Below are 23164 nucleotides of genomic sequence, written 5' to 3'. Positions count from 1 at the left end.
GAAATGATCCACATAGAAGGATTTCCTGACCACTGGGGCAATGTGATTATCAAAGGAGAGATTACTGTCCATCTGTGTCCCAAGATCTCTTATCACATTTTTGGCATTAAGTAGACTACCAGCTATGTGGTAGTTCATGTGTACAGAGTTTTTACCAAAGGGGATGACAATACACTTTTTGGCATTGAGCTTCAGGCCATGGCTTTGACACCAGGTATCTGTCTCAGTGAGGCCCTTTCGTAGTTTATCCACATTGTTAGGTGTTTCAATTATGGCTCCTAGTTTGCAGTCATCTGCAAACTTTGTTAGCCAAAGACCTTCTGTATTGGCCTGTACTTCAGAGAAGTAGATACCAAACAGGAGAGGACCCAGGACTGAACCCTGTGGTACTCCACTTGTCACTGGTCTGATGTCGGATTTGGAATCCGCTACTTTCACAGTATGGGTTAGGTCCATGAGCTAGTTGGCAACCGATCTTGTGACATAGGGATTTATACCTAGTGTAGTGAGCTTATCTATAATTCCAGAGTGGGGGATGGTGTCGAAAGCCTTGGCAAGATCTAGATAAGCTGTGTGAACCATTTTACCCTCATCTGTGGCTTTGGTGATTGCTTCAAATAAGTCAATCAGGTTTAGGAGACATGATCTGCCTTTTACAAATCCAAACTGGGTAGGGTCCAGAGTTTGGAGATTACGAATGTCTTTGTTTATGAGTTCCACGATGATATGTTCCATGGCCTTGCAGACCAGGCTCGTCAGGCTAATGGGGCGGTAGTTCCCGGGGTCCGTCGTGGCTCCCCCTTTGTGGAGTGGGATAACCGTCGCGGTGCGCCATTCAGTGGATACAAAGCCTGAGGTGAGGCTATGATTGAACATGGTACATAGGTAGGGTGCCAGTTCATTCTGTAGTTCGTGTAGAACGCGGCCTGGGATATTGTCAGGTCCCGTGGATGCTGTGTTCTTGGCTTTGGAGAGTGTTTTTTTTACCTGTGCAGCCGTGATTATAGGAACTTTGCATTCTTCCGGTATAGAGATGGGCCCTCTAGGTGGTGAGAGGGGGGTAAAGTTAGCACTGAACCTATCTGCTAGGATGTTGGCAATATCAGTTGGTTCTGTATATTTAGTGCCATTGTGCTGTAACTCAGAGCAGATCTGAGTGTTCCCATTTAGATTCTTGACATAGCTATAGAATGCTTTGTGGTTGTCTTTAGATTCAGTGGCAATTTTGTTTTCGTAACTAGCTTTGGAGGATTTTATGAGGGATCTCAGCTTCTTACTGAGGTTGACCAGGGAGTTGTATGGGATTTTACTCTTTTTTGCAACAGTTTCTTTCTTCTGTTGTAGAGTTTGTTTATGGCAGAGGACCACCAGATTGGCTTCCTTTTTTTTGAGGATAACATCTTGGTTCTATTAGGGATAGCATGATCCATGCACTCGTGTAAGTGCTTATAAAGTGCATTTGTGTAGGATTCGGCAGTCATACCTCTATTGTCCGTCTGCGTGGATGTCATGAAGTTTGCCACTTCATTCCCTCGCAGTCTCCCCCCCCCCCTTTTTTTTTTTTTTGTAAACAATATTTTATAAATATGATTGCTTTATAATCTCACATTTATTCACAAATTTTAGTGTTGCTGGTCTTCTTCCTTTGCATCTCCAGCTCCAAACTGGTTTAAGTCAAAGGTATTCCCCATTCTTCTAGTCAGGTACTGTGCTTTTTTTCTGTTTTTCAAGCATTTTCCTTTGGGACATTAGAAAAGGTTTCCCTGGGAAAAACCCTCTATGAGCTTTATTATCAGAAGAATGGGAAGCAGAGCCCACTTCTGTTTGATGGCTCTTTGTATATTTTTGTTGGATAAAGTTTTGTACTTCCTCCTCACCCTGTTCTGCTTCAGAAAATGACTTTGATTCTCCAGAAAAAAAATTATTGTGAAGACAGCTGGATAAAGCAGCTTGAATCTCACACCTGTCTCTCGATCTTCCCTCGTTGCTGGAATAAATTTGCTTCTCTTCTGTGTGGTGTACAGTGAATAATCAATGTTAAGTTGTCAATCTCGCCTTCATTCTTGCTGGATGGGTTCGGAGCCGATTCTCGGCTCTGACTCGGCCACTCTAAAAGCTCGAGAGCTAGTTCCACCGGCTCGAGGCTCCCCTATATCCCACAATGATAGGCGGTAACTCCTCAGATCTCGTTTGCCGCTACGCGATCGAGGTGCTTTTTTCAACCGGCTCAGGTTAGTTGAATCTTTTGACACTTTTTGTCAGTCAGACCCCCCTTTAAGTTAGCTCTTTTTTATAACTTTTAAGTTAAATAGTTTTAATCCCCTTTTAGTCAATTTTTCACCAGTTTCCTATCCCAAAATATCGAACCTTTCCCTCGAGCTTTAGGCCCACTCCCTCCCTCCCTTGGTAGTTGGAGTGTCTGTGTTTTTTTGTAGGGAGTTTTTTGGTTTAAAACTTACTTATAAGTAAAATTTTATAAGTTAAATTTTAAAGTTTTATTTTTAGAAGTGTAATCGGTGTGTGTGTGTGTGTGTGTTTGGGATTACACTTTTATTTCTCTTTGGACATGTCCAAAGAATCAAAGGTCTCAGGCTTCAAGAAGTGTGACTCGTGCTGTCGGAAGATGTCTCTGACAGACGGTCACACTTCTTGTGTTTACTGCTTGGGACCTTTGCACCTGCAGGACTCATGTGCTGTTTGCCATGGCTTCAGCCCTAGAGTCCTGCAGGAGTGAAAAAATAAATTAATTCTAAGAGGCTTATTAAAGCATGAGGGTCCCTCGACTCAGTCATCGGGGAAACCCTCCAAGTCCTCCAGACCTTCGGCTCCAGCCTCTGAGCCGACTTCTGGGGGCCCTAACTCCATTCGAACATCGGCTCCGGCCAGAGCCGATGAATCTTGAATTCATGTACCTACGGTGTCCTCGGCTCCGGCCGGAGCCGAGGAAGACATAACTGAGTCAGCTCCGATCAAGTTGTCGGAGCCGACAACTAAGAAGAGGTCCCATTCTCCATCTATCGGCTCCGTTCATTCGGCTCCAGCATCACCTTTGCTGTCTGAACGGAGCCATAGATCCCACTCTTCTAGGTCTTCCAGGTTATCGGACCATGACCTTCAGAGAGTAGTGAGTCGACTTCTTAAGTCCAAGGCACTAGCCCAGATGCTTCAAAGTCTGACTCAACAGTCGAAGACTATCCCCACCACTCAAAATATTCCTCCTCTGACTCTCTTGAGTTCGGAGCCGGGGCGGTTCGGACCCGAGACTGTGGTGGCGTCGGAACCGATAACTTTGTCTTCGGTTCTGTCGTCGGCTCCAATGTCTTCCTTGGAAGAATCTCGGCACCGGACTTCCCTCGTCGGCTCCGAGGGGGCGAGTGGCATCGGACCCTTGTCCGACCCCGCTCTCCCTCTCGGTGCTTCGGCGCTGGTGAGTTCGGCTCCGACATCGGCCTCGGAGCCATCACTGTCGGTGCCGGGGGAGGTTTTCAGTTTTTCGGAACGGAGACCTCCGGCTCTGCCTGACAGGGGTGCCTTTGAGGTCATGAGGAGCGTGTTAGAACCAGGTTCTAATCCACAGTCGGCTCCTTCTGCCCTTCCCTCCATGGTGCCTCCGGTGATTTCTACTCACTCTCTTGTCCCCGACCGTAGAGAGCCAGCTCCTCAAGTTTCCCCTGTGGGGATCTCCTCCTCTTCCGAGGCCTCTCCTGACCCTGTAGGAGAGCCCCCTAGGAAGAGGCAGTGTAAGAGGAAGCACATTGACTCCCCTGAGTCTGTCACCTCTGACACTGATTTAGAGGATTCTGAAGGTTCCCCCTCTGAAGATGTCTCCTTTGCAGACATCCTTGAAATCTTAAAACAGAGGGGGAATTGGCCAGCCCTCAACCCTTCAGAGGATGAATCAGTGTACCTTGGGGCGTTTGGCTCTCGCCCTTCCACCTCCTGGGTGTCCCCTCCCTTTGACCCCCTTATGCAAGTGGTGGCAAAGAAGGCTTGGGCGGCTCCTGACTCAGTGGAACCCACCCCCAGGAGACCATCTAAGTTCATCACGGCCCCTAAGGATAAAGAATTTCTGACCAAGGGTGTCTCTGTTGATGCTATGGTGGTGGCTGCGGCTACCAAGAAGGAGTTAGCTGATCCTTCGGTGCCTGTTCATCCTCCTAACAAGGAGTCTAGGTCGATGGACAGGTACGGGAAGTGGATGTTCTCGTCAGCGACCTTTACTATGAGATCGCTGAATTACCTGTGTCATTTTACTCGACTTCAGAGGGACTTACTCAAGGAAGCGAGTGAAATGTTGAAGGACCCAACAGCTGCGGGTTTTCAGGATAGGATGAACTCTCAGCTGGCTACCCTTAATTCTATAACCAACTCCTCCATGCGCCTCCTTTCATATGCGGCGATGGAGCAAGTAGAGCAGCAGGTACAGGCGTAGCCTTGCGTAGGCACGCCTGGATGCGGCTTTGTAACTTTGCGGACCCTTTTAAGGCGTCCTTCACTAATTCCCCCTTTGATGGATCATCCCTCTTTGGTCCTCAAGTGAAGGAAACCCTGACTAGGTGCGAGACTGATGGCAAAACTCTTTCTGCCGTCGGAGTCCGTTTTTCTACCCCTTCTAGACCTTACCCCAAAGGTCAGAAGGGGGGAAAGATGTGGTTCCGTAAACAATCTCAAGGAGACTTGCCTGACGCACAGAGTCGATTCCCCTCTAGAGGCAGAGGGGGGAACAACAATGGTAGACGCCGTCCCAGAGGCAGAGGGGGCCCGCAGAATCAGGGCAGTCGAGAATCCTTTTCCGACAAGCCTTTTCAGCATCCCTGAGGTGTTGCCCGACTGTCCACCTTCGGAGGCAGTCGGGGGAAGGTTGTCACTGTACCCAAAAGCCTGGCTATCCCTAACTCAAGACAAGTGGGTACAGTCTATCATTTCCGAAGGCTACAGAATCCCTTTCCTTGTCATTCCCAAGCTGTCCAAAAAATCCCTTCCAGATGTTCCACCCAGTCAAAGGGAGCAAGCAGCATTAGAAATTTCAAAGCTGCTCGCAAAAAGAGCCATTCAACCAGTGCCAGCAGACCTAGTAGGATCCGGCACCTACTCCAAATTCTTTTTGGTTCCAAAGAAAACAGGGGACTGGAGACCCATTTTGGATCTCAGCAACTTGAACAAGTTTATCAAGAAAACAAAGTTCCGGATGGTCACGCTGCAGTCCATTCTTCCCTTTTTGGGCCGAGACAGCTGGATGTGCTCTATAGATCTCCAGGATGCGTACTATCACATCAAGATGAATCGACGCTCCAGGACGTTTCTCCACTTCAGGCTGGGAACCAGTCATTTTCAATTCAGAGCCCTGCCCTTTGGTCTCACTACAGCCCCCTGAGTGTTTACCAAATGCATGGCAGTGGTAGCCTTTCATCTGAGACGCCAAGGATTCCAGGTGTTTCCTTATTTAGACGACTGGCTCCTCACAGCCCCCACCAAGCATCTGTTACTCCTCGCCAGAGACTACACCTTTCGCACATGTCAGGCACTAGGCATTTCGATAAACTACGAAAAGTCTGTCTTGTCGCCTTGTCGTGTTATTACTTTTATAGGCACAAATCTAGACACAGTTAAGATGTCAGCCAGACTCACAGAGCAGAGGATAGCAGACATACACAAACCGGTCTTTCTTCTTTTGCAGAACAACAAAGTCAAAGCCAGACGGATCCTGAAAGTCTTGGGGATTATGGCGGCCATCCCTCTCTTACCATTAGCTCGCTTCCATATGAGGATTTTGCAGTGGATGCTCTTCACACAATGGTCTTACCAAAGCCTCACAATGTCCCATCCTATTCGGATAACTCAGTTGTGCAAGAGTCATCTCTCTTGGTGGATCACATCTCCTCAGCTCCTCCTAGGGAGACCTTTTGTCCCTCCTCCTCCGGTTGCTACGGTGACAACGGACGCCTCCCTGATCGGGTGGTGGGGGCATTTCCAGGGCAGGACAGTCCAGGGCATGTGGCAACCGTTCGAATGCCACTTGCACATAAACATCCTAGAGATGAGAGCAGTGCTTCTAGCGTTGCAAGCCCTACAAGACTCTCTTCCCAAAGGAACTATAGCAATTCAGACAGACAATATGTTTGTAGTGTGGTACATCAACAAACAAGGTGGAACCAGATCTTACCCCCTATGTCAAGAGGCACTCAGACTATGGCAATGGGCGATTTCTTCTCAGCGATTTCTGTTAGCAATGCACATCCCCGGGAAGTCCAATGTGATTGCAGACAAATTGAGCAGAGCTATTCTCATGCCTCACGAGTGGTCTCTGAACAATTCAGTGTTGGAGAAAGTTTTTCGAAAGTGGGGCAGGCCTTGCTGCAACCTTTTCGCTACTCCCCAAAACAGCAAGTGCGACGATTTTTTCACCCTCTTTCCCCAACCAGGCCACCCCAGCAGAGACACTCTAGTGCACGTTTGGCCCCGGGGACTTCTGTATGCCTTTCCTCCCTTCCCACTGATATCCCAGCTGATACAGAAAGCCATCGCTCAGGAAGCTTCTATGATCCTCATTGCCCCTTACTGGCCTCGACAAATTTGGTTCCCCTTTCTCCACCGTTATCTGTTGGAACAACCTTGGCATCTGGACCCAGTTCCAGACCTCTTGACCCATCAGTCGGGTCAGTTGCACCACTCCCTTCCCTCTCTGAACCTCACGGCTTGGTTCCTCCAATTCCGACCTTAGCCAGGCTTCCTTTGATATCTCACTCAGTTAGAGATATCTTGATTGCCTCTCATAAATCTTCCACTCGGAAGATTTATCATAGCAAGTGGAAACGTTTTTCCTATTGGGCGCAGTCAAAGAATATAGATCCTTTCACTGCTTCTATTCAAACAGTTCTAGACTTTCTAGCCGAACTTTTCCATGCAGGTTCGTCTCCATCTACCATTAGAGTTCAATTGGCTGCAATTTCGAACTTTCATGTTGGAGTCTCAGAGTCCTCTATTATGTCTCACAAACTCTGCAAGGCCTTCTTAAAAGGAGTTTTTCTTCTCAAACCACCCATCAGAGATCCTCCTCCTCTGTGGGATCTCAATTTGGTTCTGGCATCCTTAATTCTTCCCCCCTTTGAACCTGCGGCTTCATGTTCTATAAAATTACTTTCGTGGAAGACACTCTTTTTAGTAGCTATCACCTCAGCTAGAAGAGTCTCTGAACTTCATGCTCTGTGTAGTCGACCCCCTTATCTAGTTTTTCATAAAGACAGGGTGTCCTTGCGTACTAACCCGTCCTTTTTGCCCAAAGTAGCTTCATTGACAAATTTGAATCAAACCATTGAGCTTCCTGTTTTTTTCCCAAATTACTCTAATAGGTCAGAACAAAAGTTACACTGTTTAGATATTCATCGCCAACTTAGGTACTATTTAGACAGGACCAAACAATTCAGGAAATCTGACCAACTGTTTGTGTCTTATGCAGAAGGTAGAATGGGCCTTCCAGTTTCTAAAGTCTCTCTCTCTAGATGGCTTACTTCGTTGATTACCCTAGTGTATCAGATAAGACATCAACGATTGCCATCCAAACCCAGGGCTCATTCAACTAGAGCTTTAGCCACTTCGGTAGCTTTCCAAGATAGGCTGCCTATTGATTCAATTTGTTCTGCAGCTACTTGGGCTTCTCCCCATACCTTCATTTCTCATTATAAGTTGGACTTGGCCTCTAGAGACCGAGCCAACTTTGGTTCCACTGTACTCAAGAGTCTGTTCCGATAGGCCACCCGGGACAAGGTGCTAGGGACGCGGTCCCATCCAGCAAGAATGAAGGCGAGATTGACAACTTAACATTTAGAAGTTATGTACCTACCATAACGTTCCATGTTAGTTGTCTTCTTCTCGCCTTCTTTCTTGCGTCCCACCCTCCTTCCCCCTAGCCAGGACAGACTTAGAAGAGTTTTTCTTGTTCCTTATGGAATTTTTTTTTGCTGGCCTTAGCTTTCAAACGAGATCTGAGGAATTACCGCCTAGCATTGTGGGATATAGGGGAGCCTCGAGCCGGTGGAACTAGCTCTCGAGCTTTTAGAGTGGCCGAGTCGGAGCCGAGGATCGGCTCCGAACCCATCCAGCAAGAAAGAAGGCAAGAAGAAGACAACTAACATGGAACGTTATGGTAGGTACATAACTTCTAATTTTTCAGAAATCTACTGTCTGAATTTTTAATACTTTGCCCTTCTGCCTCAGTTTTGGCTGGATCAACCCCTTTTGTTATGATTGTATCTTTACTAATGCAGATCTTGTCTGCTTTCTTTGGCCAAGTTTGGAGCATAAAAAATAATGTGTTCTTTCAGTTAACATATTCTGCTGTGGAATAACAGTCCAGTTGCTTATTTGTGCTTTCAAAAAATGAATAGTCTGTTCCTTCCATTTTCTTTGGTAGAGCAGAAAATCTCAGGTTTTTCCTATGTGCTCTGTCCTCTACCTATTCCATTTTTGTTTTTGAAACAGTTCTTCTTGAGCTATCTCATGCTTAGCCAGCCTTTTTTTCATTTCAAGCAGTGTTTGTCAGTTCATCTGAATAGCTGTTTAAAGCTTCTTCCATTTTCCAGCCTTTTGTGCTTTTAGCTTTTGGTGTACTCCTTTAATGTTTCATTTATTTTAATCAGCTGTGAACACATTTGATTTATTTTTCATCTAGATTACTGAAAGCCATCTCCTGTACCAAAGCTGAAGCTTAATCTGCTTTTTTCTGAACAGCTGTAGGATTCTTCCCAGTCAGTGTTTTCTCTTCACCTTTTCTAGTTGATTTTCTTTCAGTCTCTGTTAAGTTTCTTCTTTGCTGGTATCCAGGCAGTGTACTTACCAGCCAGTGACTGAATTTACATTTCTTTTTTCACACAGGGAGAGCTAAATTAAGCTGTTGATCAGTGTCTGGCTATCTTTGACGTGCTTAATGACATAGGTTGATCCTTTTCAAGCACTTTTGTATTCTTTGTATGTGCAATAGATATTAAAGTAGGCTAAGAAACCTGCTACTAAAATATCTTATTTGGGCAAGTGGAATAAATTTGGTTGGTACCATAAAAGAAACCAAAATAATTAAACTGAAGCTCCTTTAGTTATTCAAGATCTGTGTGGATTTCTAAAATCTGTCCTTTATTACTTTTCTATTAAGAGTCTTCTTTTGTCCATTTCTGCCCTTAGAACCCCCACCCCCCATCGTTATCTCAGGTAAATCTGTTTTTATTAAAGGGGTTCTTCACATTCATCTACCTAGAAAACAAGTGACTCCTACTTAGGATCTTACCTTTATATTAGAACTACATATGCATTTTTCTTTTGAACTAGCTGATCAGGCTGATTTAAAGTCCTTGACTTGGCAAACAGAGTTACTTACTGGTCTGACTTCAGCTAGGACAATGTCATCCAGTTCTTTCCTCCTGTGCTCACCTCTGAGATATCTTCATAGCATTCATCTCATAAAATTGCCCATGTGTAATGCAGAAATATAGTTGAGGCTTAAGCCACCTGGACTGAATTACCAGTATTGTCATCAGATGATTAAGCAGAATGTTTAGTAGCATTGCTTGTACTGACCTGGTCCCTTTGCATGACCATGAGAATTGCTGCAGTTTCTATAGTCCTAATAGCATCACTTGTCTCAGATGTAAGTGAAGCACAGTGTTTTCCTTTGCATTTATTTCCTTGCTTAAATAGATTTAAGAGATGGTTCTGGGAGGGAATCACCTCAACTGGTGAAATAGGAAAAAAACGTCACTGGGGGGGGTATCATCAGTGGGGAAACTCTGCATCTACCAGCAACAAGAAAGAGGCACAAGACAGTTGGGTACAGCAGCAACCATCAGATCCTAAGGTTGTTTTCCAGAAGTGGCATTTGGATGGTAATGTTCCTGTAGTTCCGACACCCTAACATTCAGGAAACCTAAGGTTGGAAGATGTGTGTTAGACAATTAAATTATGTATTACAGGGTGATGGTTAATGGAGATGCAGCAAATTCAGCTGGAAAAGGACTTTGTGGATCTTAAACCTGTACTTCTCTGGTTTATGCCTGTCCATGTCATGTGCGGTATTCTTAAAGAGATGACTCTCTGAATGATATTTTGACTGATGGTCTTTTGATGAAAGTACAGTTTTGTACCTACCATAAATGTAGATGTCCGAGAGGAATGCATCTGCAGTCTTTACAAATGGGTTGTCCTGTCGTCAGGCAGCCCTTCGGTCGGCCGGATTCCAAAGTCTGGGACTGGCCTCGGCTGGTGTCGCACTTCACCCGACGTCATTGCGGCAGTTCTTCGGGTATAAAGGCATCAGCCGACGCCATTTTCCTCAGTCTTTCTTGCCGCGTGGCGCCCGAAGCAGAAGCTGTTCGCAAGTGCCGGTCGGTCAGATCCAGAGATTACTACTACCGAATACTACTTCGAAGACTTCTATAAAGCTAAGTACCCCGTTGGGGACTCTTTCTTGCCTTAGCCGATGTCAGAGAAAGTTAATAACTGTTTATCTTTTGGGAAACAAATACCTCATAAAGATTTCCACTCCTATTGCATACATTGTTTAGGCCCAGACCACGACGTAGCAGCTTGTCTAGCCTGTGCTTCTTTTAACCGACGGACGCTTAGACGTCGCTCGGACTTTGCTGAACAGATTTTCGGCTCCGATTTTGCCTACATTATGCCGTCGGATCCTCCGATTACACAAATAACCAAAAAACGCAAAGAAAAGGACCGACACTCGCGGTCCGCGGTTTCGGACGAAACCGCGGTTAAGCAAACCACGAGTGTCTCGGTTTCGGCTGAAACCGAGCAAGCGGTTCTTTCTTCAGCCGATAACTTGCCTTCTACCGAGGCCTCTTCTATCCTGGTAGAAACGGCTTCTGAAATCCAACCTTCTGTTGCGATTTCACAGGATTTATCAGACACCATTCCCCTAGATATTTCTACCCCTGCATGTGGAGCTGCTAGGCCTCCTCCAGCTATGTCTATTAAGGCCTTTGCCAGGGCTAAAGCAGCCAAAGCATCAAAACCTGTGCCTGCCAAGCCCCCTCTCACAGGCCCAGCACCAGCTCCCATATGCTTTCTTTGGCAGAGGATCTCATCTCTTTAATTCGTGGAGCCTAGCCTCATCCAGACAGGGCCTCTCTCCCTCCTCCAGAAAAGAGGCCTAGAGCAGAGCCCCCTGAGCCAGTAGCCACAGATGATTCCTCTGATGACTCAGAACATACAGACCCTCCTGAGGCTTCTTATTCTCCTTACGAAGACTCTGATGCTGAGGAGTCCATCCCTTCAGCCTCTCCTCCTGAGGAATTTTCCTTTGGGGAAACCTTGCATGCTATGAGGGAACAATTTCAGTGGCAGGGCCAAGATTTCTCAGACTCTAGAAAAGGCTTAGGACCTTTCTACACTTGCCACAGCATAGGCCTTTAGCTATACCTCCAGTTCTATCTGTTGTTGATGATGCATTTAATGATGCTTGCACTGCTCCTGATACTTTACCTCCGGCTCCTGCTAAGCCCGATAGGTACTACAGGGTCCCGGACACTCATCACCACTTATATAAGGCCCCTTTGCAGATCCAGAGACTATCTCCCAGGGCCCTAAAGCTGTAGCAGCTACTTCTTCTAAAACCCCTCCCTCTGAAAGGGAATCCAGGTCCTTAGAGATGGGGTAAAAAGTTTACACCTCTGCTACTTTGTCAGCTAGAGCTTTGAACTGCCAATTTCATATGATTCAATATCAAGAGTTTATGCTTGACCAGTTGACTAAAAGCTGTCCTCTGAAGAATCTTTAGATAAAAGTATGTTCAAGAAATGTTACATAACATACAGCAGGTTAGTAACCATTCTTTAAAATGTGGCTATGATGCACTGGAGGCTTCCTTTAGATCAGCCATGACTGGCACAGTTATCAGGAGGCATGCATGGTTGAAAGAACAGGCATTACCAGACCATGTCAAATCTAAGCTTTTGGATGCACCTATGGACAAGGTCAATTTATTTGGTGCCCCCACAGCAGGTACTAAAAAAGATGGAAGAGAAAGCAAAATCTGTGCAAACAGTAAAAGATTTCTTACAAGTTCAACCTCCAAGGTTTAGCAGGAATTGGCCCTCCAAGAATTGGTCCTTTCCGGACTCCTCTAAGGCACAAAGAGGCAGGAATAGGTGCTCTAGAGGCAGAAACCAATCCAGGGGTGCCTACAGGGGTCGCCAGTGGCAGGGTAACAACCAACAAGGCACGGATACAGCCACCACCACTACAACAACTCAATCACAGTGACTTGACGGTGGCACCGCCTACCAGGGAACAACTAGAAGCACCCTTAGGCGGAAAGCTAACATTATTTTCAAGAAACTGGCACTGCATTACAAGAGAAAAATGGATTTTGCAGACTATAGACAAAGATTACAGGTTCCATTTCCATACACTACCAGGAAAGAGAGGAATGCCAAACCTACCACCTTCTCAAAGGGCAGAAGCTCTAATACAAATATCTCAATTATTAAGAATGCGAGCTGTGGAAAAGGTACCATTTATGGAGCAAGGGAAGGGATTTTACTCCAGGCTCTTCCTGGTACCAAGAAAAGAAAACAAATGGAGGCCTATTCTAGACCTGTCCGCTTTAAACACATTCCTCATTGTTCCAAAATTCAAAATGCTGACCCTACAGCAGCTTCTTCCCATGCTGGGCAAGGAGTCTTGGCTGGTAACTCTAGATCTCAAGGAGGCATACCTGCACGTCCCCATAAGACCAATTTGCAGAAGATACCTCAGATTTCTTGCAGGATCAGAGCATTATCAATTCTCAGCATTGCCCTTTGGCTTATCTACTGCGCCCAGAGTGTTCACGAAATGCTTGGCATCAGTAATCGCTCATTGCAGACTTCAGGGAATTCAAATCTATCCCTACCTGGACGACTGCCTGATACAAGCGGACAACAAAAACAAACTAACAGAAGACTTACAAAGAGTCATCTACCTGCTACAAGCCCTGGGATATACAGTCAATACAAAAAGTCAAGGCTGATTCCATCCCAAAGAATAACCTTTCTGGGTGCAGAACTGGACACATCAAAACAAATGGCATTTCTAACTGCAGAAAAGAAAGAGCAACTTCCTCTCTACTTCTTGGCATTAACAAAGCAGAGCCATCTAACTGCAAGAAAAGTGCTACAAGCTCTAGGCTTCATGGCATCCTGCATAATACTGGTCCTTCATGCCAGGCTTCATATGAGAAAGCTACAGTGGTACCTAAAGAATTTGTGGTCTCAGCACAAGCACAGCCTAGAAACCAAAATTCCAATGATCCCATGCCTGAAGCAAGAGTTCTTATGGTGGGCTCAGGCCTGTCAATCGAACACAGGACTGCCCTTCTGCAAAAGTCAACCAAGATAAACCATCATGACAGATGCCTCAGACCTCGGTTGGGGGGCACACATGATGGGCAAGTGCATTCAAGGCCTATGGACTCGAGACCAGCTGCATCTGCACATAAATCTAAAAGAAATGATGGCAGTAAAATTGGCAATCCAGGCATTCAGACCTCTTCTCCAAGAAGGCCAGTTGATGATAAGGACAGACAACACCACAGTTATGTGGTACATCAACAAACAGGGAGGCACACACTCATACCCTCTATGCCGGCTGGCACTGGACCTATGGGATGTGGCTCTGAGCTACAACATTCAGTTACAGGCAATTTATGTACCAGGGAAGGAAAACATTCTAGCAGACATATTAAGCAGAACTACAACAGATGCCCACGAATGGATGCTGCATCCGGACATTTTCAAAACCATCACAAGAGAATGGGGATTACCACAAATAGATCTGTTTGCATCCCCATTCAATCACCAGTTGAAGAAATTCTGCACAAGGACTTACCACCCACTTGCTTGGAAGGTGGACTCCCTATCCTTCAGTTGGAAAAGCCTAACAGCATACGCATTCCCACCACTTCCTTTGATGCACAAGGTGCTTCTCAAGATCAAAGAGGAACGTCCGAGGATCATTCTGATAGCCCCAGACTGGCCAAGACAACATTGGTATCCACTGCTGAGGAGCATGTCCCGGGAACAAATATGGACACTGCTCCTGATCCCATTACTGCTGACACAGAGCAACTACAACATACTGCATCCAAACCTAAAAACTCTGCAGCTAACTGCCTGGAACATTACATAACAGCAATTAACCCAAATTTATCCCAAAGGGTTAAAGACATAATCCTGGAGGCTCGTAGACCTTCAACAAGAAAGAATTATGCAGCAAAATGGAAAAGATATCTCATCTGGAGTACTGCAAAGGGGCAAGATGTGACACTGGTGAACATAGCCAACATCCTGGAGTACTTGGAGCTCTTCCATGCAGGCCTGTCCTATTCCTCCATCAAGATACATGCATCAGCTATTTCAGCAGAATACAGCTTGGATCCTCCTGTCTTCTCGCATCCTCTGCTCAGACAGTTTCTGAGAGGAATTAAAAATGTAAAACCTCCCAGGAAACCTCCATTGCCAGCATGGGACTTGAACTTTGTGCTAGAAAAACTGACTCTACCTCCTTTCGAACCAGCAGCTACAGCAGAATTGCAATACTTATCCTGGAAGACTGCTTTCCTGCTGGCAATAACTTCAGCAAGAAGGGTCTCTGAACTACAGGCATTAATGGCAGTACAACCCTTCCTGATCTTCCATCAAGATAGAGTGTCCATGAGAACAAATCCTACATTTATGCCTAAGGTGGTATCCAGAGTCTCTTTAAATCAGGCTATCCACCTTCCTACATTCTTCCCCAATCCACAGAACAGGGGAGAAAAGCTCTTACATACCTTGGATGTACACAGACAATTACGCTACTACCTGGACAGGACAAAAAACAATAGAAAAACTGACCAGCTTCTGGTAGCATATGCAACAGGAAAAGAAGGAAAACCAATTTCCAAACAGACAATCTCCAAATGGATAGGAAATTGCATAAGATTTTGTTACTCCTACCATGGAAAGAAAACTCCAGAGAACATCAGGCCTCACTCCACAAGGGCTACAGCCACTACCACAGCTTTCTTACGAGGAGTGGCTACCAAGGACATTATAGAGGCTGCTACTTGGACCTCCATGCATACATTTGCCAAGCATTATAACTTACCTCTATACTCTAGATCCCGTGCTGGTTTTGCCACTGCTGTTTTGCAAGGGATCCTGACTACACCATAATCTATTCTCATTTCCTCCTCCCCTAGTTTAGCTATGGTATTCTACCCATTTGTAAATACTGCAGATGCATCCTTGAAGGACATAGTACAGTTTTGTACCTACCATAAATGTAGATGTCCGAGAGGAATGCATCTGCAGTCAGGATTACCCACCCTCCTTCCCCTCTGAGGTACTCCTAGGGTACTTACCAATCTTCAGCTAGCTTGGGGGGAATCTATTATGGTGTATTTGTTTGTATATATGTACATACATGTTTATTTTGTGTGTTTGCTCTCTACTATTTGGAAACTTTGGCATTTATCCAAATTTAGCCATCCAAGAGGGCACCTGGCATCTGGGGCAAGAAACACTGAGGAAAATGGCGTCGGCTGATGCCTTTATACCCGAAGAACTGCCGCAATGACGTCGGGTGAAGTGCGACACCAGCCGAAGCCAGACCCAGACTTTGGAATCCGGCCGACTGAAGGGCTGCCTGACGACAGGACAACCCATTTGTAAAGACTGCAGATGAAGTAATGCGAATAGCGCGCTGTGCTAATGCGTCCGTCTCTAGTGTCATAACATAGTTAGGTAGGGGTTTGAATCCAACCGGTGGCAAGTGTGTGTGAAGGGGGGTAAGTGTGTGTGTAAGTGTGTATGAAAGAAACATCCCTTTTATGGGCTAGGCTTGTAAATGCCCTCGGGCAGATAGCCTAGTATGAACCTATGAACCTATTCCTCTCGGACATCTACATTTATGGTAGGTACAAAACTGTACTTTCATCAAAAGACCATCAGTCAAAATATCATTCAGAGAGTCATCTCTTTAAGAATACCGCACATGACATGGACAGGCATAAACCAGAGAAGTACAGGTTTAAGATCCACAAAGTCCTTTTCCAGCTGAATTTGCTGCATCTCCATTAACCATCACCCTGTAATACATAATTTAATTGTCTAACACACATCTTCCAACCTTAGGTTTCCTGAATGTTAGGGTGTCGGAACTACAGGAACATTACCATCCAAATGCCACTTCTGGAAAACAACCTTAGGATCTGATGGTTGCTGCTGTACCCAACTGTCTTGTGCCTCTTTCTTGTTGCTGGTAGATGCAGAGTTTCCCCACTGATGATACCCCCCCAGTGACGTTTTTTTCCTATTTCACCAGTTGAGGTGATTCCCTCCCAGAGTGTTTGCTTCAGCAGGTCATTCATTGCCTGGTAATTATACAGCACAGTGGTGCAGTGGTAGTGTTGTCGCCTCACACCAAGAGGTTCTCCGGTTTGATTCGCGGCTCGGGTGCCTTCTGTGTGGAGTCTGTATGTCCTCCCTGCACTCATGTGGGTTTCTTCTGGGTGCTTCGGTTTCCTCCCATGTTATAAAGACATGTGTCTAGAGTGTTTCTCCCCGGGCCTCCGCTGAAAATTGGCTTTGATCCAAGTTGGACTTTCCTGGTAAACAAATGTTAAATAAATAAATTGTCTCTTGCCCTGCTTAAGCTAACCATATGCCTTGGAACAAAGTAAACCACTTCCAGTTTATTTTCTGTTTTCCATATATCCTCTTCGAGAGACCGTAAAGAACATGAAAAGTACTCTAGAAAGTGAATTTATTCACCAGGTTCATCCAAACCTGCTTATCTAACAGTATTTGAGACTAGAGATGCTTTCACTTAAAGAGTTACATTGATTGTATGTCTTCCTGTTGCATTATTTGTCTCCTAGAGTACCTGTCTTTTGAGGAGAGCCCTTAAAATTATTAATGAAATCTGTTGATTTGTTCATCTGGCTCCATGTCCCTGCTAGTCTATGAAGAAACTCAGTAAGACTCAGACAAATAAACCCTTGTATCATCCATCCATTGAGCTGTTTTCATAGGCTGCCATTTTCTAAGGCTGAAAGCATTCTTATTCAAATCCGCTTGTCCCTAAGAAAGTCAATACTGTCTAGAGATAACCCTGAGTTCCTTTATCTTAGAATGAGAATATCACAGTAGTCACTTTTATCAACCCTGCCATTAAGAAGCCTTGGCTTTTTGTAGTAAGACACAGAATACAGAAGAGCTGCTTTGGCCACTCGCTGTTAAAATTACCCCTTACTCTTGGCTCATAGACATTGGGCTTCCAGGCCTAGGGAGGTTAACTTGCTGTCTGACTCCTGAAAATAGAGGAGATCCCCTTACTTTCTGACTTGTCAGAATGAGGAACATAGAAACTTTGTACTACAGCCATTTTATAGATGATTGAACTAATTGCAGAACTCCTTGTCATGCATATTCATTATGGTGAGTACACACTTTTTAAAAGTGATTTTCAAAATGGGTTACAATTGAAGTTTTTTATAATACAAACATGAGCATTTGTGAAAATCAGTATCACACCAAAAGATACTTCTATTAATGTTATAGGATAGTTAGTACTAGAAACATTGGAATATGTATAACATTAAAGGATGTTTTACTTTTAAACTGGATATTTAAGTGTTAACATGAAGAAATTCAAAAACATAGAGCTGGAGAGCCACTGTGAGGTGTGGAAGAATGCAGACAGCCCAGATGAAAGTCACATGTGAGAACAAGAAGCACATCATTTGTTCCTGCAGTTTTTGCTGAAGAATAAAATGTAGATTACATTTATGAATTTAGTTAAGGAGTGTTTCCATGCAGCTGTTCCTGTGAATTCCAGGTGACTGTACCATTTTGTGTATGCAACTTCTGCAGTCTTTTTTCTGAATGTATTTCAAGCTTACACTCATTTTCAGTAGATTTCAATAGGTAGTTTATTTTATTTGCATTTGTTTACCAGAACAGTGCACTGACCATGCCCGGCCATTTGCAGGCACAGCCCAAGTGAAATATACACACAGAAAATATTTGCTATGAGGTAAAATTAGTTTATTGTGCCAACTGTACTTCATTCTGTTTTTTTTTTATTTTTTCTTTAGATGCCGGAGCCAACAATTTTGGACTAAATTTTTTGACTTTTATCATTCTCTACAATAACCTTATTCCCATCAGTCTGCTGGTTACGTTGGAGGTCATTAAATTTATCCAGGCATTCTTCATAAATTGGGTAAGTCAAAAGATGAGTGGTAAAAACAGTTTCACATTTAGCTTGCAGCACAGACATACTGCAGCTTAAGGTTAGAAGTTTCACTGTGAAGTAATGCTTACATTACTCCAAATTTAATTTACGAGGTGAACTGTACAGATGTTAAACATAATTATTTGTAGATTTGTACATATGTTAAACAGAATTATTTTCAGGTGCTACTTAACATTAGAAATTATTTTAGCCTAGCATGGTGGCTTAGAGAAAAGGAGCTCTGTCTAAGACCCCAGTGGCCTATTCAATTAGTGGCCTGTGTACTGGAACAGCCAGGTGGGGAGAGGAGGGAGGATTTAGTGGCCAATTCCAGCTCTCTTTCCTCATGGAGTGGTAATTGTGATCTTTTTGATATAATCATAGTACTCTGAGGTAGAGGCTGGTAGCTGTTTTCATAACTGTAGGTAGGTTATCAGACATTACTCACTTGGGAGAGATGGGAGACAATGATACCCTTTTTGATGTGTATTATTATGTGCTGTGTTCATAGGTAGGTGCTAAACTATCGGCCCTGGGGCCTATACAAGCCCAGCCAAAAAGGTACCCTGGCTTTTGCCACCCAAGAAAATTATTTTCCTGTGCCACTGTCGTGCAGAGCCTTAGAGGTGATCCCTGGAGTGAATTTCCTATTTCCCATCCAATCATCAAGATTTTTCTTGAAAAATGCTAATGAGGAGCTTTGTTTGATATAGATAGGCAGTTTATTCCAGAGTATGGGAAGTCTCTGGGACAGGAATCTATCCCTCCGGCATGTTCTGTTTATTGTGGTGACAAGGTTTAGGTCCCTGGAGCATGTAGCTCGGAGGGATTGGGATTTCTTTAAGTGGAGCATGTTCAACAGCTCTGGGTTTGACATAGCTTTGTATGTTAGGCAGAGATCACCTCTGAGTAGGCGATATGCGACGGAGTAAAGCTAGAGTTTTTTGCGACGGTCTGCATAGGGCATCTGTTTGAGGCCGGTAATCCTCTTTGTGAGGTATTTCTGCAGCCTTTCCAATTGTTGTAGATGTCTTGTGAGGTACATACCAAAGGGGCGTTGTACTCTATAATGGGTCTATTGAGTGATGTGTAGAGGGGAACAATGACCTCTTTTTTTCTGGATGAGAAACCTTTTGTGATGAAGTGTGCCATGTAGAAGGATTTCTTGACTACTGTGGCGATGTGATTATCAAAAGAGAGACTACTGTCCACCTGTGTCCCAAGGTCTCTTATCACACTTTCGGTGTTAAGTATACTACTGCCTATGTTGTAGTTCATGGGTGCAGAGTTTTTATCAAAGGGGATGACATTGCACTTTTTGGCATTGAGCTTGAGGCCATGGCTTTGACACCAGGCAGCATCTGTCTCAGTGAGGCCCTTTTGTAGGATGTCCACATCGTTAGGAGTTTCGATTATGGCTCTTAGTTCGCAGTCATCTGCGAACTTCGCTAGCCAAAGACCTTCTGTGTTAGCCTGTACTTCGGAGAAGTAGATACCAAACAGGCGAGGACCCAGGACTGAACCCTGTGGTACTCCACTTGTCACTGGTCTGAAGTCGGATTTGGAGTCTGCTATTTTCACACTGTGGATTCTGTCAGTGAGCCAGTTGGCAACCCATCTTGTGACATAGGGATTTATACCTAGTTTAGTGAGTTTATCTATAATTCCAGAGTGGGGGATGGTGTCGAAAGCCTTGGCAAGATCTAGATAGGCTGTGTGAACCACCTTACCCTTGTCTACGGCTTTGGTGACTGCTTCAAAGAAGTCTATCAGGTTTAGGAGACATGATCTGTCTTTTACAAACCCGAACTGGGTGGGGTCCAGAGTTTGGAGATTACCAGTGTCTTTGTTTATAAGTTCCATGATGATACATTCCATGGCCTTGCAGACCAGGCTCGTCAGGCTAATGAGGCGGTAGTTCCCGGGGTCCATGGTGGCTCCCCCCTTGTGGAGTGGGATAACCATCGCTGTGCGTCATTCAGCAGGCACAAAGCCTGAGGTGAGGCTATGATTGAACATGGTACTTAGGTAGGGTGCCAGTTCGTTCTGTAGTTCGTGTAGAATGCAGCCTGGGATGTTGTCTGGTCCCATGGATGCTGTGTTCTTGGCTTTGTAGAGTGTGGTTTTTACATGTGCAGCCGTGATTACAGGAACTTTGCATTCTTCTGGTATAGAGATGGGCTCTTTAGGGGGTGAGAGGGAGGATAAAGTTAGCACTGAACCTATCTGCCAGGATGTTGGCAATATCAGTTGGGTCTGTATATTTGGTGCCATTGTGCTGTAACTTAGAGCAGATCTGAGTGTTGCCATTGAGATTCCTGACATAGCTATAGAATGCTTTGTGGTTGTCTTTAGAATCAGTGGCAATTTTGTTTTCATAACTAGCTTTAGAGGATTTTATCAGGGATCGCAGCTTCTTACTGAGGCTGACCAGGGAGCTCCTCCACTCATGGGATTTTACTGTCTTTTGCAACAGTTTCTTCATTCTGTTGTACAGTTTGTTTATGGCAGGGGACCACCAGATTGGCTTCCTTTTTTTGGAGGATAGCGTCTTGGTTCTGTTTGGGATAGCACGATCCATGCACTCATGTAAGTGCTTATTAAGTGCAATTGTGTAGTATTCAGTAGTCGCAACTGTATTGTCCATCTGCATGGGTGTCATGAAGTTCATCACTTCTGTCTTAAGAAGCATGAAGTTGGCTTTGGAGAAATTTTTTACCATGGTTTCCTTAATGGGGGGTAGGGGCAGGATGTGGATATCTAGGGTAATTAGCTTATGGTCGGATCGGACCAATGAGGCATTGACTTCAGGTGTGGAACACCAGTCACTCATGTTGGTAATGACTAGATGTTATGTGATCCTATCTCGCCTACATTCTGTACTGATGGGTTCGGAGCCGATCCTCGTCTCCGACTCGGCACGCTATACTATAGAGCGAAGTCTCTAATTGGCTGAGCTATTCTATATCCCAGGATGCACCACCACCAATTCCCCAGATCTCGTTTGCCGCTTACAAACAAAGACGTGGTCTCGAGCTTGGCTGAGCTAAGTGCTTTCTTTCTAAGAATTTTCTGTCAGGAATTTTCTTAAATTTAACCAAAAGCTGTTTTAACGGCTATCGCTGTGTATGATTGAATTTTTCTGATTATTTTTGTGGTAAAATTGTCTTTCAGGGTAAGGTTTCTGTTTAAGTTAGAGGGGCCTTCCCCTCGTGCGTGAGTGAGCCTTTTTGTGTGAGTTTCGTGAGGTGGTCAAGTACCCGTTTTTAGTTAGAGGGTTCTTGGCCCTCCTGTTGTGTGATTTTTTTCTTGACTTCTCTTTTACTGTAAAGTGAAATTGTTCTGGGTTAGATACATTTTTTTCCTGTGTTTTTCTGTTTGGCATTATGTCTAAAGAGCACAGACCCTCAGGGTTTAAAAAATGCACAAGATGCAGCTACAAGTTGTCCATAACAGACGATCACTCCCTATGCGTGTACTGCTTAGGACCCAAACACCTTCAGGAGTCTTGTAGCGTGCGTCACGCTTTTTCCTCTCGAGTCCTCCAAGAGAGGAAAAATAAATTGATACTAAAAGGACTTATCAAACCTACTTTTGAAGAGGCCTTATCTTCCTCTTCTTCTCCCTCAAAGAAAAAGAAATCGTCGGCTCCGACCAGTCCGTCTGAACCGACCACCAAGAAATCTCGGCAGGCTTCTCCATCGGCTCCACGGACTTCGGAGCCGAGGGCGGAACAGTCTGCCTCGATGCCTCCAGCCTCGACGACTCTGGCTTCGGAGCCGATGGCTGGAGCTTCGAGAGGCGGGTCACCTTCATCGGCTCCGCTGATTTCGGAGCCGATGAGAGTTGCCCGCTCAGACTCTTCCCCTTCGGCGTCGAAGACCTCTTCGGCACCGAGGGAAATTACAATGGAGTCTCCTTCGGCACCGATTTTGATCGAGCCAATTCGGAGCCGGTCCCGCAGTCCTTCGGAGCCGGTGGAGAAGTCTACTCGGACCCGTTCGATCTCCTCCCGGTCTTCCAAGATGTCGGATTCGGACATTGACAAGGTGCTCCAAAGGCTGTTTCAGTCTCCAGTCTTCCAAATGTTAGTTTCGGCTCCAGCCTAGTCGGCTTCGGAGCCGATGGTCCACCCTTTAGCCTTGGTTCCTCCTCCAACAGCCTCGGCACCGTTGGAGTCGGTGCTGGTGGAGCCGATGGAGGTGTCCGGGTCGGCTCCGACCCTTACTCCTACTCCGGCCTTCGGGTCGGAGTTCGACACGGACCTCTTGATCGGCCCGGGTGCGCCGGGACCGATGTTTTCGGTTCCGAGCCTCTCTCTCGGTGCGTCGGCTGCGGGAGTGCCGTCTGCTGTTATGGCTTTGGGGGTCGGACCTTCCCAGGATTCTGGGGGTCCGGCCTTTAGAGCCATGAGGAGTGCTTTGGCCAAATCTTCTTTGGCTACCTCCACCATCTCCCCGGCACCTTCCCTAGGTATGGAGACTGGTTCCTTTGTAGTCCCCCTGTCTCAAGACAGTGGAGCCCTGGGGCCTGAGGTCACCCCCATTGGGGGTCCCCCTCTTCCTGGAGGTCCCTCTGAAGAGTCTTTGGAGGAACCCTCAAGAAAGAAACAGTGCAAGAGGAAGCACGTCGACTCCCCTGACGAGTCTCTCACCTCGGACACCAATCTTGATGATGCGGAAGGGTCCCCCAAGTCGTCCTCGGATGATGTCTCCTTTGCGGACATCCTGGAAGTCCTCAAACAACGAGGTGGCTGGCAGACCAAACCCCCTTCCTCTGACGAGTCGGTGTTCCTCAAGGCCTTCGGGGCTCAGCCCTCCGCCTCCTGGGTGTCTCCGCCCTTCGATGAGCTCCTAGATTTGATCTCTCGAAGGGCGTGGGAACATCCAGATTCTGTGGAACC

The 23164-nt window shown here is 45.5% G+C and overlaps 1 protein-coding gene across 3 annotated transcripts in view; it reads left to right on the top strand.

The window, feature by feature from the left end:
* The window catches only part of ATP8A1 (ATPase phospholipid transporting 8A1), a 3191789-nt gene that overhangs the window by 1350296 nt on the left and 1818329 nt on the right, over nucleotides 1-23164 (top strand). For all 3 annotated transcript variants that reach the window (XM_044061519.1, XM_044061518.1, XM_044061517.1), the window contains exon 12: nucleotides 18122-18249. In XM_044061519.1, coding sequence (XP_043917454.1) covers nucleotides 18122-18249 — 128 coding nt within the window. The remainder of the gene's footprint in view (nucleotides 1-18121; nucleotides 18250-23164) is intronic.

This window comes from Protopterus annectens, chromosome 2.part0 (assembly GCF_019279795.1).
Source record: "Protopterus annectens isolate FY-2018-M chromosome 2.part0, PAN1.0, whole genome shotgun sequence".
Lineage (NCBI taxonomy): Eukaryota > Metazoa > Chordata > Ceratodontiformes > Protopteridae > Protopterus > Protopterus annectens.
Note: the sequence above shows the minus strand (reverse complement) of the source record. Positions and strands in the feature narration are given on the sequence as shown.